Source organism: Elephas maximus, chromosome 13 (genome assembly GCF_024166365.1).
Source record: "Elephas maximus indicus isolate mEleMax1 chromosome 13, mEleMax1 primary haplotype, whole genome shotgun sequence".
NCBI classification, from domain to species: Eukaryota; Metazoa; Chordata; class Mammalia; order Proboscidea; family Elephantidae; genus Elephas; species Elephas maximus.
Window position 1 is genome coordinate 32,303,931 of NC_064831.1, and position 17,898 is coordinate 32,321,828.

General features: G+C 38.8%; 1 protein-coding gene across 2 annotated transcripts in view; it reads right to left on the minus strand.

The window, feature by feature from the left end:
• The window catches only part of FHIP1A (FHF complex subunit HOOK interacting protein 1A), a 325,704-nt gene that overhangs the window by 115,618 nt on the left and 192,188 nt on the right, over positions 1–17,898 (minus strand). For both annotated transcript variants that reach the window (XM_049905183.1, XM_049905184.1), the window contains exon 4: positions 13,368–13,994. In XM_049905183.1, coding sequence (XP_049761140.1) covers positions 13,368–13,994 — 627 coding nt within the window. The remainder of the gene's footprint in view (positions 1–13,367; positions 13,995–17,898) is intronic.

The following is a 17,898-nucleotide window of genomic DNA, read 5'->3' on the forward strand; positions in this document are numbered from 1 at the left end:
CCATAACAAAAGAAGAGATTGAAAAGGTAATCAAAAAACTCCTGACCAAAAAAAAAAAAAAAAAAAGCCCTGGCCCAGATGGCTTCACTTCAGAGTTCTACCAAACTTTCAGAGAAGAGTTAACACCACTACTACTAAAGGTATTTCAGAGCATAGAAAAGGACGGAATACTCTCAAACTCATTCTGTGAAGCCACCATATCCCTGATACCAAAACCAGGTAAAGACATCACAAAAAAATGAAAGTACAGACCTATATCCCTTATGAACTTAGATGCAAATATCCTCAACAAAATCCTAGCCAAAAGAATTCAACAACATATCAAAAAAATAATTGAGCATGACCAAGTGGGATTTATACCAGGTATGCAAGGATAATTCAACATTAGAAAAACAATGTAATCCCTCATATAAATAAAACAAAAGACAACAATCACATGATTTTATCAATCGATGCAGCAAAGGCATTTGACAAAGTTCAACACCCATTTATGATTAAAAAAAAAACTCTCAGGAAAATAGGAATAGAAGGAAAATTCTTCAACATAATAAAAGGCATTTATACGAAGCCAACAACCAACATCATCCTAAATGGAGGGAGTCTGAAAGCATTTCCCCTGAGTTCAGGAACCAGACGAGGATGCCCTTTATCACCACTCTTATTCAACATTGTGCTTGAGGTCCTAGCCACAGCAGTTAGGCTAGATAAAGAAATAAAGGGCATCCAAAATGGTCTTAAGGAAGAAGTAAAAGTATCTCTATTTGCAGATGACATACACAGAAAACCTTAAAGAACCCTCAGGAAAACTACTGAAACTAATAGTAGAGCTCAGCAGAGTATCAGGATATACGATAAACATACACAAATCAGTTGGATTCCTCTACACCAACAAAAAGAACATCAAAGAGGAAATCACCAAATCAATACCATTTACAGTAGCCCCCAAGAAGATAAAATACTTAGAATGAATCTTACCAGAGATGTAAAAGACTTATACATTGAAAACTACAAGACACTACTGCAAGAAACCAAAGGGGACCTACATAAGTAGAAAAACATACGTTGCTCGTGGACAGGAAGACTTAACATTGTAAAAATGTCAATTCTTCCAAAAGCGATCTATACATACAATGCAACTCCAATCCAAATTCCAATGACAGTTTTTAATGACATGGAGAAACAAATCACCAACTTCATATGGAACGGAAAGAGGCCCCATATTGAAAAAGAACAAAGTGGGAGGCCTCACTCTACCTGATTTTAGAACCTATTATACCACCACAGTAGTCAAAACAGCCTGGTACTGGTACAACAACAGATACACGGACCAATGGAACAGAATTGAGAATCCAGACATAAATCCATCCACATATGAGCAGCTGATATTTGACAAAGGGCCAAAGTCAGTTAAATGGGGAAAAGACAGTCTGTTTAACAAACGGTGCTGGCATAACTGGATATCCATCTGCAAAAAAATGAAACAAGACCCATACCTCACACCATGCACAAAGACTAACTCAAAATGGATCAAAGACCTAAATATAAAATCTAAAATGATAAAGATCATGGAAGAAAAAACAGTGACAATGTTAGGAGCCCTAATACACGGTATAAACAAACAGTATACAAAACATTGCTAACAATGCAGAAGAGAAACCAGATAACTGGAAGCTTCTAAAATCAAACACCTATGCTCATCCAAAGGCTTCACCAGAAGCGTAAAAAGACTACAGACTGGGAAAAAGTTTTTAGCTATGACATTTCCGATCAGCATCTGATCTCTAAAATCTACATGATACTGTAAAAACTCAACTACAAAAAGACAACCCAATTAAAAAATGGACAAAGGATATGAACAGACACTTCACTAAAGAAGACATTCAGGTAGGTAACAGATACATGAGGAAATGCTCACAATCATTAGCCAGTAGAGAAATGCAAATCAAAACTACAATGAGATTTCATCTCACCCCAACAAGGCTGGCATTAACCCAAAAACCACAAAATAATAAATGTTGGAGAGGTTGTGGAGAGACTGGAACACTTATACACTGCTGGTGGGAATGTCAAATGGTACAACCACCTTGGAAATCGATTTGGCGCTTCCTTAAAAAGCTAGAAATAGAACTACCATACGATCCAGCAATCCCACTCCTTGGAATATATCCTAGAGAAATATGAGCCTTAGCACAAACAGATACATGCACACCCATGTTCACTGAAGCACTGTTCACAATAACAAAAAGATGGAAGCAACCAAGGTGCCCATCAATGGATGAATGGATAGATAAATTATGGTATATTCACACAATGGAATATTACACATCAACAAAGAGCAATGATGAATCTGTGAAACATTTCATAACGTGGAGGAATCTGGAAGGCTTTATGCTGAGTGAAATTAGTCAGCTGCAAAAGGAAAAATATTATATAAGACCACTATTATAAGAACTCTAGAAATAGTTTAAACAGAGAAGAAAATATTCTTTGATGGTTACGAGAGAGGGGAGGGAGGGAGGGAGACGGGTTTTCACTAATTAGATAGTAGATAAGAACCATTTTAGGTGAAGAGAAAGACAACACACAATACAGGCGAGGTTAGCACAACTGGACTAAAGAAAAAGCAGAGCAGTTTCCTGAACAAACTGAATGCTTCCAAGGCCAGTGTAGAAGGGGCGGAAGTTTGGGGGACCATGGTTTCAGGGGACATCTAAGTCGTTTGGCATAATAAAATCTATTAAGAAAACTTTCTGCATCCCACTTTGGAGAGTGGCGTCTGGGGTCTTAAACGCTAACAAGCAGCCATCTAAGATGCATCAATTGGTCTCAACGCACCTGGAGCAAAGGAGGATGAAGAACACCAAAGACACAAGGTAATTATCAGCCCAAGAGGCAGAAAGGGCCACATAAACCAGAGACTACATTAGCCTGTGACCAGAAGAACTAGATGGTGCCCAGCTACAACCGTTGACTGTCCTGACAGGGAATACAACAAAGAACTGCTGAGGGAGCAGGAGAGCAGTGGGATGCAGACGCCAAATTCTCTAAAAAGACCAGACTTCACGGTCTGACTGAGACTAGAATGACCCCGGAGGACATGGTCCCCATACCTTCTGTTAGCCTAAAACAGGAACCATTCCCAAAGCCAACTCTTCAGACAGGGATTGGACTGGACTACGGGATAGACAATGATACTGGTGAAGAATGAGTTTCTTGGATCAAGTAGACTCATGAGACTATGTTGGCATCTCCCATCTCAAGGGGAGATGAGATGGTAGAAGGGGTCAGAAGCCGGCCGAATGGACACGAAAAGACAGAGTGGAGGGAAGGGGTGTGCTGTCTCATTGGGGGAGAGCGATTAGGAGTATATAGCAAGGTGTTTATAAATTTTTCTATGAGAGTCTGACTTGATTTGTAAACTTTTCACTTAAAGCACAATAAAAATTCAAAAATAAATAAATAAAAAGAGCCCTATTTAAAAAAAAAAAAGAGTTTCACTTGAGAAGAAAAGATATGTAAGGACACATCTTCTAGAGTACATGCATTTAGCAAGTGGAAGATGGTACAGGAGCCCACCACGGAGTACAAAGGGTAGTGAGAGAAACAGTTGAACCAAAACAGTACAATACTGCAGAAACCAAAAGATTATATATAAACACTTTATCTGTTCTATTTCCTAGTGATCGTTATATACTCATTTATTCACTCACTCATAGAAAACACAAATAAATACTGAGCACCTACTTCTGGCTAAGTACTACACTGGGTGCAGAGAACACAACAGTAAACAGATAGTATTTTTAGCTCTTTTTCAAAATCAAGGTATCTATGGTCCCAAAGGAAAATATCCCCTATTTAAAATATTTAACTCTCTGTCAACATATCCAAACAAATCACTCTAATTCCAGTTATGAATGTGACCCGAGTAAGATACCTGTTATAAATTAGAAAACTCTGGCAAGAGAGAACAGAGACTGAAAGTTCTCCTTGAAGAGAAATCTAATCTTGACGCCACATTTTTAAAGTCAATTACATTTGCTAACTCATGCTAAATTAACCACAGAACAAAGGCTTTAATTCTGCATACTCCTGATTCCTTAGCCACTTTAAGGCTTTGAAGATGCATTCATAAAGACAGGCTTAATTTGTCTGACTAAAATGCTAGGAATAACTATTCAGTATTTCAATATAATTACAGCAACATTAATTTTCAAGTTACATACATCAGTGACAGTAATTAAAAATAACACATACCTAATATTCACTTTTTTTTTCCTTAAAGAGTATTCTGAAAAGAGCCTGGATGAGATCCGAACAGAAACGTGCCTGCAGAGAAGGAGAGTGCTGTGAAAGCTGGATGTGGGACCCTGCTGTGTTCTTGCGACTGTAAAATGGGGCTAGATAATGTCTCTGCTATCTTCAGGATGGAAAGAAATATGGAGGAAAATATTGTGCAAGATAAAGGGTATCACACAGTCTTGAAGAACAAGATTTTACATCTTTCTTGCTACATATTTATATCCTCTCTTCCAAGGCTTTGCTCAGAGTACAGATTCATTCATCCAGTCCACATACACTGCTAGAACACAGACTGTGGGCCAACTACTATAAAAGGTTGGTGCTGGGAAAGGAGCAGTGAGCGAGCCACATCAGGTGAGATGGAGAGAACAGACGATAAATGCAGGAAAGATGACTGCTGAGTGTAAAGGGATTGAGAAGGTGCTGCGGGAACAAGGGAGAAGGAGAGGCAACATGACATGGCACATTTAAGGAACTGGAAAACGACCAATAAGCTTGAAAGGAGTACCATATCTAGTTGGAGAGGTGGGCATGGGCCAGATGCAGAGGGCCTTGGGAGCCCTGCTACGGACACTGACATCACCTGAAGGAAATCAGAGAAAAACTATGCAAGGAGATGAGATTAGCATTTAGAAAATAGGGCTGGGAGGGTTCGAAGAAGCTTCTTCACACCAAGAGTAATCTAAAATCCCAATTCAGATAAGGAAGGTAAGAAGGCAGAGAAGAGTAGTTGTGCAGTAATGATGAAATCCAATACTGGAAATGATACTGCTCATTCTAAAATTTACATTTAGTGAACATGTTAGGAAAAGCATAGACTAGTCTACTGAACACTTTATAAACATACTCATTCTTTTTAAAATATATTCCTCTGGGAGAAAAACTAAATGTGAACTTTATTTACAATAATTTTCCTCTATTATTACTATTTAGAAAATTAAAAACAAATCTACTGCTTTTTCCAAAGAAAGAAAACATGTACACTGGAAGTAAAGAAAGGGAACTTGGGGAAAAAAACTTACTGTATTCTTCAGCAGGATAAAACAGTAGAGTGAAATGACCTTCCTGAAAAAGTAAATATCTCAAACTGAACATAAATTTCATTGAGATGTAAAATGGAAATCCACCTTTATGTAAAAGGTTCACAGACTCCAAGTAAAACTTAAGAGAAAAGCTTAGAAGAGCCTTGTTGTTGTTGTTTGTTGTTAGGTGCCATCGAGTTGGTTCCAACTCACACCGACACTATGCACAACAGAACAAAACACTGCCCAGTCCTGCGCCATCCTCATAATCATTACTATGTTTGAGCCCATTGTTGTAGCCACTATGCCAATCCATCTCATTGAAGGTCTTTCTCTTTTTTGCTGACCCTCTACTTTACGAAGCACGGTGTCCTTCTCCAGGGACTGGTCCCTCCTGATAACATGTTCAAAGTACGTGAGATGCAGTCTCTCCATCCTTGCTTCTAAGGAGCATTCCGGCTGTACTTCTTCCAAGACGGATTTGTTCATTCCCTAACAATAAACCCTTTCTGAACTTCAAGAGCACAATCAATGGAAAGACCCAACATGCTAAGCATATGTCCCAGTTTCACAGACCCAATTTTACTGTTCTATTTTCCTGAAATAGAACCTCAGGCTCAATTTCAGGCCAAAAACAGCTCCCGACACTTCCTTTTCCAGATAACATCTACAAATATACCAAAAATCACATATTCTTGGATATTTCACCAGAGAGTAACTCGGTTCTTCAAATTTCAGTTAAATCTGTCATCTTGCCCTCTTTAATCTCAAAATGCAATAGATTTGTAGACCATTTTTCCAGGTTCAACAATTTAATAGCACAATCTATTTAATTTTTAAAGTTTCAGTTTTTAACTTAAAATTAAAATTTTAAAAATGTAAAAATATATTTATATATTCAACAGCTAATTAAAAATAAGGGGCCAGTGGTGGTTCGTGCTTTCCATATGGAAGACCTGGGTTCGATTTCCAACAAATATATCTTATGTATTGCTATGATGCTGAACAAGTTTCAGCTGAGCTTCTAGACTAAGATGGACTAGGAAGAAAGTCCTAGCGATCGGCTTGCGAAAATCAGCAAATGAAAGCCCTGTGGATCAGAACGGTCTGATCCACAACCAATCATGGGGTAGTACAGGGCCAGCCAGACTTTCGTTTCATTGTGAACGGGGTTGCCACATATCGAGGCTGACTCAACCACAGCTAATAACAACAACAATTAAAAGTAAAATGTCCTTTTATCATTTTAGCCTTTTACTGATCCTGACCATAAAAAAGCGATTATAAGACAATATATTTATTCCCAAACCAGCTGCTGTTGAGTGGATTCCAGCTCACGGAGACCCCATGTGTGTCAGAGTAGAGCTGTGCTTCACAGGGTTTTCAGTGGCTGATTTTTCTAAAATAGATCATCAGGTCTTTCTCTGGAGGAGCCTTTTGGTGGACTCAAACCTCTAACTTTTCATTTAGCAGCCAAGTATCTTAACTGTTTGCGCTACCCAGGGACTCATTTATTCCCAACAGGTTAGGTATTAACTCAATATTTTAATTTATCTTCTCTCAAGAAAGTCCTCTTAAAAGAAACTAATCACCACATAAAACCATAAAAAATAAAAGAATATAAATTCTCTAACATCAATACAGCACAGTAGTTGATAAGACCATAAATTTCAGTATCAGACGAATGTGATTTGAATCCAGACTCTGCCATTTACAGGCCAGTTATTAAAGTTTTCTAAGCTTCAGTTTCTTTATTGAGTTGTTGCAAGGATTAAAGAAAGCCATGCATGTAAGCAGATTAGCATTAATGGTTTACTCCTAGTAATATTTCTAAAGGAGGAAAGAAAGATGATGAGTACAGAGCACTGAACAAGTCAGGAAATATCAATCTTTAACTTTAAACATCTAATAGTATCTGGTTAATTTTAGCAAAACATAAAGATTTTTAGCGGATGGCTTCAGTCTGAAGCTAGCAGCAAAACACCTGGTGGGGACCATTTGATACAACCTGCCGAAATAAAAAGCCTCATAAATTTTGGATATAGGATAAATAATTTTCTACTTGCGGCTGTATATCTAAATGTCACTTACTTCAATTTGCATTTCTTGGTTTATGTTTCCTACTTTTGCCAAAATGTAACAAAGGCCAAGGGATTAAGCATCAATATTTGGTTTTAAAAAATCAAAAGAAGTGATAGGGTCAGATAGTCTCCCACCATTTTTTGACACCAAAGTATTCCCTGGAGTATCTTTTCTAGATAAGGGGTAGCCAAACCAGCAAGCTCTTCCCATCAACTACAATAAAAGTTTCCCAAAGTGGTCCAGTTTCCTGAAAGAGTCATTACTCTCCCAACAGCCTGATGTTAATACACTTTGACAATCATACTAATTAGAGAAACCTTTTCGTGAATTGTGGCTAATAGAGTATGCTTTTATCTTGAATATAAAGAGGCTTTTTTTTTCTTAATTATGTTGTCGGAGGTAATTATAGAAAGCTGGGTACAATGAGGATTATGGGATCTATCCTGAGGGGCAACTTAACACTACAAAGCTCCGTGTTCCACTCTAGAAAATAAGGTCAGCTGGAGATGCTGTTTCCTCTCCAATTTTTATGAACTATACAGTGTTTTAAAAAACATTTTTATAAAAGCAATAATTACTCATGGAAATCTGTATGTGGCAAGTGGAAATCTAAATATTAAAAACATGCTTCTGTACACAGACCAAGAGGAAGTCGTTCGAACAAAACAAGGGGATCCCCTCCGTGGTTTAAAATCAGAAAAGGTGTGCATCAAGGTTGTATCCTTTCACCATATTATGCAATCTGTATGCTGAGCAAATAATCCCAGAAGCTGGACTATATGAAGAAGAACACGGCATCAGGATAGGAGAAGACTCATTAACAACCTGCGATGTGAAGATGATACAACCTCACGTGCTAAAAGTGAAGAGCACTAGGAGCACTTACTGATGAAGATAAACACTACAGCCTTCAGTATGGATTACACGTCAACATAAAGAAAACAAAAATCTTCACAATTGGGCCAATAAGCAACATCATGATAAATGAAGAAAATACTGACGTTGTCAAGGGTTTCATTTTACTTGAATTCCCAGTCAACGCCCATGGAAGCAGCGGTCAAGAAATGGAACGACACATTGCATTGGATAAATCTGCTGCAAAAGATCTCTTTAAAGTGTAAAAAAGTGAAGATGTCACTTTGAGGGCTAAGGTGTGCCAGACTCAAGCCTTGGTATTTTCAATCGCCTCATATGCTGTGAAAGCTGGGCAATGAATAAGGAAGACCGAAGAAGAACTGATGCTTCTGAATTACGGTGTCGGTGGAGAATACCAAATATACACCACGGACTGCCAAAAAAATAAACAAACCTGTCCTGGAAGAACGTACTTTCCAGAGTGCTCCTTGGAAGTGAGGATGGAGAGACTTTGTCTCACATACTTTGGTATGTTATCAGCAGGGACCAGTCCCTGGAGAAGGACAGTAAAAAAGAGAGTAGAGAGTCAGTGAAAAAAAGGAAGACCTTCAACGAGACTAACTGACACGATGGCTTCAACAGTGCACTCAAACATAGTAATGGCTGTGAGGATAGTGCGGGACCGGGCAGTGCTTCACTCTGTTGTACGCGGGATCACTGTGAGTCAGAACCAACTCAATGCACCTAACAAAAACATGCTCCATTCTTGTCCAAATGTATTTACATTTTTTAATTACAAGATATTTCAAGCAAACAAAAATGAATAGAAACCCACACTCAAGACTTAACAGATATTAACATTTTATGTAATTTCTTTGAAGCACTCTTTATTTTTTCAAAAAGTAAGTCGTTACAAATAGAGCTAAACCCCAATCCTATTACCATCCCTTCTTCCTTCACTCCCTAAAAATAATCAGTCTTGAGCTTAGTGCATATTGTTCTTGTGCTTGTTTCTGTACTTTTACTACATACATATGTATCTAATAAAAAATATACAATAAGGTTTTGTGTTTTAAAACTTCATGTAAATTGTATGTAAATACTAACATACTATATGCAGCCTTTTGCTCTTTTTTTTACTCAGCATGTTTTTAGATGTATTGGTGTTCACATACTAGATGCAGTTACATGCTAATATGTTCAATCATTTTGAATGCTGAATATTATTCCATTGATGTATGAATAAACCAAACCCAAGCCCACTGACACTCAGTCTCATGGCTACCCCATGTGTTACAGAGTAGAACTGCTCCATAGGGTTTTCTTGGCTTGTAATCTTTTTGGAAGCAGATCACCAGGCCTTTCTTCTGCAGCGCTACTGGGTGGGTTTGAACCACCAACCTTTAGGTTAGTAACCAAACCAATAAAGTCAAGTGCAAACCATTTGTGCCACCCAGGAACCTTGATGTATAAATAAGCCAGTTTATTTATCTTTTCCCAATACGTTTCTAATTTTCTCTTCTTCGAATCACTTCTATTGAACATCTTTGAATGTGTATCTTTATAAATACATGCCAGATCACTGTAGGGCAGATATCTAGAAGTGAAGATGCAGGATCACACTGTATGCCAATATTCAATTTTCCTGGGTATTGCCATATTGCTTTCCTGAGTTAATATACCAATTTATACTCTCAAGAGTCCCTATTTTTCCACACCCTTAGCAACACTTGGTGTTATCAGGTGTCTAAAGGTTAGCCAATCTGATGAGTATTATCTGGCATCTCATTGTGGATTAAAGTTGCATTTCCCTGATTCTAGGGAAATTGGGCAGATTTTCATAGACTTATTGGCTTTGGGTGTCCTCTGGGAGTTTCCTGTTCATATCCTTTGCCTAGTTATCTAACAGGTTGGTTCATCTTTTTCTTATTAATTTGTAGCACTATAATTTTTTTCATTCTATTGTACATAGGGCCACTATGAGTTGGAACCAACTCAACAGCATCTAACAACAACAGCAACAGTGGCTAATAACATTGAGCATCTTTCCATGTGCCTTTTGACCATTTATGTATCTTCTTTGGTGAAATGTCTATTCAAGTCCTTTGCCCATTTTTTATTGAGTTGTTTTGTTGTTGTTAAATTCTAAGAGTTCTTTATATATACTGGATATTAAACCCTTATCAAACATATGGTTCCCAAAATTTTTCTCCCAGTCTTTAGGTTGTCTCTGAAATTTGCTGATAAAAATTCTTTGATGCACAAAAGCTTTGAATTTTGATGAAGTCCCATTTATATATTTTGGCTTTTGCTACTCATGCTTTTGGTGTCATATCTAAGAATTCATTGTTTAAAACTAGGTCCTGAAGCATTACCCCTATATTTTCTTCTAAGAGGTTTATGATTTTAGTTCTCTCATTTAGTTCCTTGATCCACTTTGAGCTAATTTTCATACATGGTATGAGGTATGGTCCCAGCTTCATTCTTCTGCATGAGAAGACAAGGAAAAGTATTTACCCTTGTGGGGTAACAGATCTAGTTTTACCCTAAGTTAGCTGGCCTTTGTCCTTGGATCTAGGGAAATAACCCTTGGAGTAACCAGGATGCCTTGGTCTGGGACCTCCATGACACATGTGAGGATCTGTGCTGGGGAGTGGGGTCTGGCCAGAGCAGAAAAGACTCACATGAGAGGCTGATATCAACCAGCCTCAGGGGGGTATGATTTAGCCTATCATGCAGGACTGGCTAGTAAAAGCCTAGAACACTAAGGCTCAGAGAGCTTCCTGGCTGGTGAAGGGAGGATGACGTGCCCTGTCTGAGACATGGCAGCTCAGCATTGGGAACCTTCCCAGACCTTGACCGTGTATTTCTTCCTTATGTGGATCCTGATTTATACTGTAAATCCTTTTACTGTAAAATCCTCTTAATGAAACCAGTAGTCCTAAATTGTTCCAGTGAATTAATGAACCCAAGGATAGTGTCATCTTAACTTTTAAGGTCTGACCTAGTCCCAGGTAGCTAGGGACAGGAAGAAAGACAGAGAACAACAGGGTGCTGTGTGGGCAGCTGCTGTTAGAAATGATGGAGAAGCGGGAGCACAGGGATATGATTGATCTTTGCATTCTGGGAATCAGTTTCATGCTGATTCTCAACCACAAAGCTATCATCATACCCCTAGAACCTCCAGCAAGGAACACAGCCCAGCTGACACCTTCATTTTAGCCCAATGAGACTTGCTGGACTTCTAACCTACAGAACTGGAAGATAATAGATTTGTGTTGATTAAGGCACTAGTTTTTGACAATTTGTGACAGTAGCCAAACCAAAACCAAACCCACTGCCGTCAAGTTGATTCCGACTCATAGCGACCCTATAGGATAGAGTAGAACTGCCCCACAGAGTTTCCAAGGAGCACGTGGTGGATTTGAACTGCCAACCTCTTGGTTAGTAGCAGTAGCACTTAACCACCACACCACCAGGGTTTCCATTACAGCAGCAGTAGGGAACAGATCCAGCAATGTATTGCAAAGATGCTTAGATTCCGGGTGAGAAGCCCCATTTTTGCCTAACCCATACTCTATAAAAAGAGTTTTTAAAAAGCTTTTGCATTGTTGTAGGAAATAAGAAGGGGAGATTTAATATGCTGGCACGGATGAGGAAAATCAGTTCTTCACTTCTCATTTGACTAGAAATCCTTGCACAATCCCTTGCTCCACTGTCAGAACCAGCAGAGAGAAGCGACACATGGCACCCTGCACCTCTTAATTAAAATTCCATTTTTCAAAAATTTTACTCATCCGTTTGCTCTGAAATATTCACAAAACACTAGGTGAACTGCTTTTATCAGTAAAAAACAAAACAAAACAGTAATTTCGTAGTATAAAGAAGATTTCTGCTTTTGAACCTTAAAGCAAGATGCGATATGTTACTCAATAGGGTTGCTATCAGCATTTTTGGCAGGTTAATTCTTCACTGTACAGAACCATCCCACAAACTGCTAGACGTTAAGCATGCCTGGCCCCTGCACACTAAAGCCATTAGTCCCCACTACCACAACCCATGCCTCTATGACAACCAAATAAACCCACACACACTTCTAAATGTCCTCTTGAGAGTGTTACCACCCCTGGTCAAGAACTACTGTACAGTATTAATTAACAAAGAATCTAATCTACCTATGGCAACTTGCCTGCCCTGTTCCAACAAAACTCACTTAATGGTCTTATATAGTATTCCAGTGGAACCAGGCATATTTAAAACTACATACTTTACAAAGAAATATAATCAGATGATTGGTAAAAAGAACAGACAATGGAAATAAGAAGCCAGTTTGTTCACTGAGCTGGGAAAGTACAAAGAGCTGTTGACCAGCCTATCTGACAGACTAGAAGAAGATACAAATCTATAAATCTGTCATTTAAATTCCCCTTCCAAAGATGACACTCACACCAAAAAAATAATCAGAGCCCTGAAGTATCATAAGAGTCCCAGACTACTCCTGTTATTTTCTGGAATTGTGACTGGGCCTGGCTACTTCAGCACCTGCAAAGAATCTTATGTTTTATTTCTCAGTATACCAAGGATTAAGAAACTACACAGCGTAGAGCATTTCTTACTGACTCAAATTGAAAATATGCACTTATTTTTTAAAATAAAATCAATGCTTTAGATTTACAACTAGTAGTCATTATCTTGCTGAGAAACAAATTAATCTGTAAAACCAGCTGTGATGGGTCTCACCACATGCCATGACTCAGTGGCACAAAATCAACCTGAAAAGCTAAGAATATAGAAACCGTAGGTTTTACCAATCTCTTAGGATATGCTCTAAGAAAAAACTAAAATAGTTCTGAACACAAGAAAAATGAACCAAGAAACGGTAACACAGATGGTTTCCTCTGTTGGCTTATTTTGAGCTGGCATCACTCAGCCAAATAGCACCTCAACTTAGATTCCTCTGCTCCCTCAAAGAGATTTCGTCTAAACATCTTTCCATCAAAGGTGCCAAGTACACCTTGCTGAAAAGAAAGCAATAAAAAAGCGTTCAGCGTTAGCACAAGAGGAAAGAAAAAGGAGTTGGTGGAAAACACGCCAATGAGAGGAACTTACTGGGCAGAAGTAGGTGTTCTCCACGATGTGATGGGCTACCATGCTGTTCTCAGCAGAAAGAGACATGATAAAAAGCAAGGCATCCCGGGCCTGCTGTCCTACTGTCCCCTCCCGGTGAATGAAGGGAATCAGAAGGGAGAAGATGAGGAAGTTGGCAGCCCCTTGGTCCTCACTAGTGTGGAAGAAGAGTTCCAGAATGGATGGATCTTTGGCAAGGATGGAGCAGAGCTGATTAAGCAGGACAACCAGCTTCCCTTCCACAGCAGGCGTGGTTGTTCCTGAACAAGAGCTCAGCAACATCATCAGGGGCTTCAGAATGGGCTTGTGGTGCAGAAGAGGCTGGTGCGACTGGGTGACCAACATCTCATACATCTTTAGCTGCTCAATTTTAGTCTCATCAGTAAATTCCCGTCTCAGGCTCCAAAGGAAGAGTTTCTCCATGATGTTCTCAGAGACTACAAATTCCAGAATTGGCCCCATTGCAGCATCCCTGGCTTGCTCTTCAATCAGCAAGAAGAGCATGTGTTCTACGTAATTCTGCACAGCACTGGCCTCATCTGGAGGGATGGATCCATATTTTGCCTGAGTATTCTTCAAGGGGTCATGCTTCTCTAAGATTTTCACAACCTGTAACCAAATCAAACATTGTCATCCATCTGATGTTTATAATTACAAAAGCACATCACCACTGATTTTACCAAATTTTCACCAAAAATGCAGCAGCCATAGCCCACAACAAAATATATGTGAACAATATGCCTCTCTCTCTCATGGGAATAAAATGAAGGGGTTAAACTATAGAAAGATGTTTGAAGTCCATTTACAATAGTTACAAATTTTGGAAACCTAACTATCAAATAAAGTAGTACAGTTATATAAATTAAGTCATATATATTCTCAGAACTATTATTATGAAGACTAGTAAATATGAAAATTATAAATGATACATTAGATGAAAAAGATCCATAATTATTAACTATGTCAAAAAACATGTGAACAAGACTAAAAAAACCCGCAAAAGTAATAATAATTTTTGTGTTCAAAGGGATAACAATGTCTTAAATTTTTTTTTAAACTTTCAACAATATTGCTTTTTAATTTTAAAATACATTGAATAAAGAAAAGGAAACCTGGCTACCCCTGTGTTCTCCTACAAATAGACATTGAGAGTTGATTTGGAGACTTCAGCAGGGAAACACAGCTACTCATACGCCCTTGACAGAACACTATCCCTGCCTCCTCTGTTTGGATGGGCACCGTCTTCAACTGAGCATGCAGCATTGGGAAGGATCAAAGGACACTACTGAACAAGGTCACATACCTAGCAGAAACAACCCTAACATACAGCATATATTGAAACTAATAAAAGAAGGGTTTGAACTCTGGCTTTTTTTTTTTTTTTAAGGCAGAAAAAGTTCTGAGAAAACCTCTTACAAAATAAATCCCTAAGTAGGTCGTATCATAGTTCTAGTCTGTTTCTTTCCCTTACCACTGCTGGCATTAGAATGCTTCCTACCTCTCTCTACCCGCTAATGCTTCTACTTGGAGACCTGGAAATTAAAAATAATTTTCTCTCTCAACTTCCATTTAACTTTGTGATTTGGAATTGTTTGCCATAATACCCATTCAATGTACTCCCTTTAAAATGTAGAAATGTGATAATTTTTAAACAGCCACACACTTTATCAGCAACCTTATCTTTTCTGCCTTCCTGAACTGCATGCTACGTGGCATACGTTTGTTTCTTGCACTACCCTTCCTAACTCAGTTCTATGATGCGCTGTTACATGTTCTATATTTAGGTTATACAATTTTTGCAAGTCACTGGGAAAGCTGGCAAATGCACTATGTCATGTCAGCATGCATGAGCAATGAGGAAAATTTGTGTCTCAGGGAAAGGTCTAAGGTTCTCCCCTGTCAGAAGCAGGGCAAAGAAACCTTTATAAACCAGGCAGGTACATCTTCACAAAATGAACAGATTTCCACAGAATCTGTAATCTCTATTGACTTCCATTATAAAATTGACAATGCTGTCACAGAGAGAAAAAATCACCCCAACACCCTTGAGTTGGCATTTTTAATGAGGAAGGCCTTTCTTTGGTTAGCAGCTACTCAGGAGGTATAAGGCCCAGTGGCTAGTGCTGCCACTGTATACTCTCTTCTCCTGTGCTGTGTGCAGGACTCCAGAGTGCCCCATTCCCCACACCCTCCAAGGAGCCCTCAGAATTCCTCACAGGCCTGACAATTTCGCTGGCAGGAACTCTGGGACCTGGCTCTCCTCCCTTCCCATTGCTCTGGGCCTTGACAGTACCTCACAGACTGGGATCAGAGTACCATACTTGCCCAAAAGGGGCTCCCATCTCTACACAGCACGTTCTCCAACCCCAAAATGCCCTAACTTCAAGGCTCCACATTCTGAACAACAAATTAGCTACAGGCTTTATCAGTTCTATAATTTCAAAGTCTATACATTGAGTGTACTTATGAGAAATACCTTTACAGCCAGGCCTCAGGGTAAAAATGTAATGATATTTCTCTTATGTGCTTCGGCTGCCTAAACTGACCAAAACTGGGACTGCGCCTTATACACTGATGGGGCACAGCAAATTAGCTCAGCCTTTCTGGAAAGCAATCTTGCGATATGTTACAGAAGCTATAAAATTGTTCCTGTCCTTTAACTTATTAATCTCACTTTGGGGAAAATGCTGCAAGGAGACAACCCAAAAATAATTTGTTAAAAAATGGTCACATGGACAATATCTTCATATAATGAAAAATAAAAATACTATTGACCCAAAGAGTCAAGAATTAGGGAATTATAATAAAGATATGTTACCTCATCATACAATAAAGCTATGAAAAATAAACACTGAAGTGAATCATATTATTACTTATAAATGTATATATGAAATAATTTGGTTTAAAAAAATATACTGACAAATGGATATATGGTTAGAAATGAGTTTGGAGAGAGATAAATAATATTTTAAGGTTAATTACTATTTATTTCATGTAAATTGATGTGATTTTACAATATAAATAAAAATGAAAGTAGATATGTAATTTTGTATTGATGCCTAAAAAACAGAGTTAAAAATAATTGATACTGGAAATGTGCTCTCTGAAATTCCTAAGCAATATATATTTATACATTTGCAGTTATATTTTTAAATACTATGTATTCACATGCATGTATATGTTTGTATACATTTCTTACATATCTAATGCATATATGTAATATGCAGTAAAACTATTTACATGATCACAAAGTATATTTTTCTCATGAATTAATCTTCATTTATATTATTAATCTCAATGCATTTATTTGCAAACAGACGTACTTTTATTGCTATGAAAAACCTCAAAAAATGAACTGAGATTTTTATATAGAAGGCAAACTGTTCAGCAACTTTTTGAACTGAAGCATGTTTATCCTACTTATCGTAGCTCCTTTAGGTTGCTACATACATGAAAAGAGAGCTGTAATAACGCATGAAGGTAGAAGGTTTGCTGAGCATCTGGAATGGAGTAGCCATGTTAAGAGCCCTTTACTCCTTCCCACCTGGCCCAGTGGTTTTACTGCCTGGGAGTTGGGTGTGTTACCATCCATGGCTGTGAGTCACGGAACACACAGTGATCAGCAAAGTGCTGATTATCCCTGTGTTGCCACACGCCCTTTACCTCTCTCCTTAGGCATCAGGACCCTCCCAGGCCACCTCCCTTTCCCTTCCAGGCAGACACACCCATGACCTGCCTTTACAGGAGGGCTCTGGGTACCCACATCCTGGACCTGGTTCCTACCCTGGAAGGGGCTGCCTGAGAAACTGCTTGTCTAGAGCACAGCTTGGACTGAAATGCCAAAGAATTTCTGTTTGATGTCACAAGTTTGTTGTCCACACGGTGTCATAGCTCTTTCAGTTTCTATAGACTGGTTCCTGGCATGACTTGGACTTTTTCTTTTTTTCCTTCTGTGCCCTCTTCTCACACCCCTCCTATCAAACTCCAATATTCCTGTGTCCCCAATTTCTGCTTGCTGCCTAACTTCACCCCCTTACCAGCTCCTACCTACTAGTCCTACAGATGCCATGATCCCACACTGCTCACAGTGGCTTCCCCAGGCCTGGCCCACTCTTGTGATTAATGGCTATCTTATACTGTCAATCTTGTCTCAGCTTTCCTATCCCAGTTTCTCCTCAGCTACCCACTGTCAGTTTCAGGGATTCAGTTAAGGGAAAAAACACAATTAGTTGAGATGGAGGGATCCTAGTAGGGAAGAGACCGAAAGCAAGCACAATATGCTTTGCGAACACTTCCTTTCAAAACAAGTTCACTTTGTCAGGCTGAATATACCATTTAATGAACTAATCAGCCCCTGAAGAAGCCCAAAACAAAACCAAACCCCATTGCCATCAAGCCAATTCCAACTCATAGCAACCCTATAGGACAGAGTAGAACTGCTCCACATGTTTCCAAGAAGCACCTGGTGGATTTGAACCACCAACCTTTTGGTTAACAGCTGTAGCTCTTGACC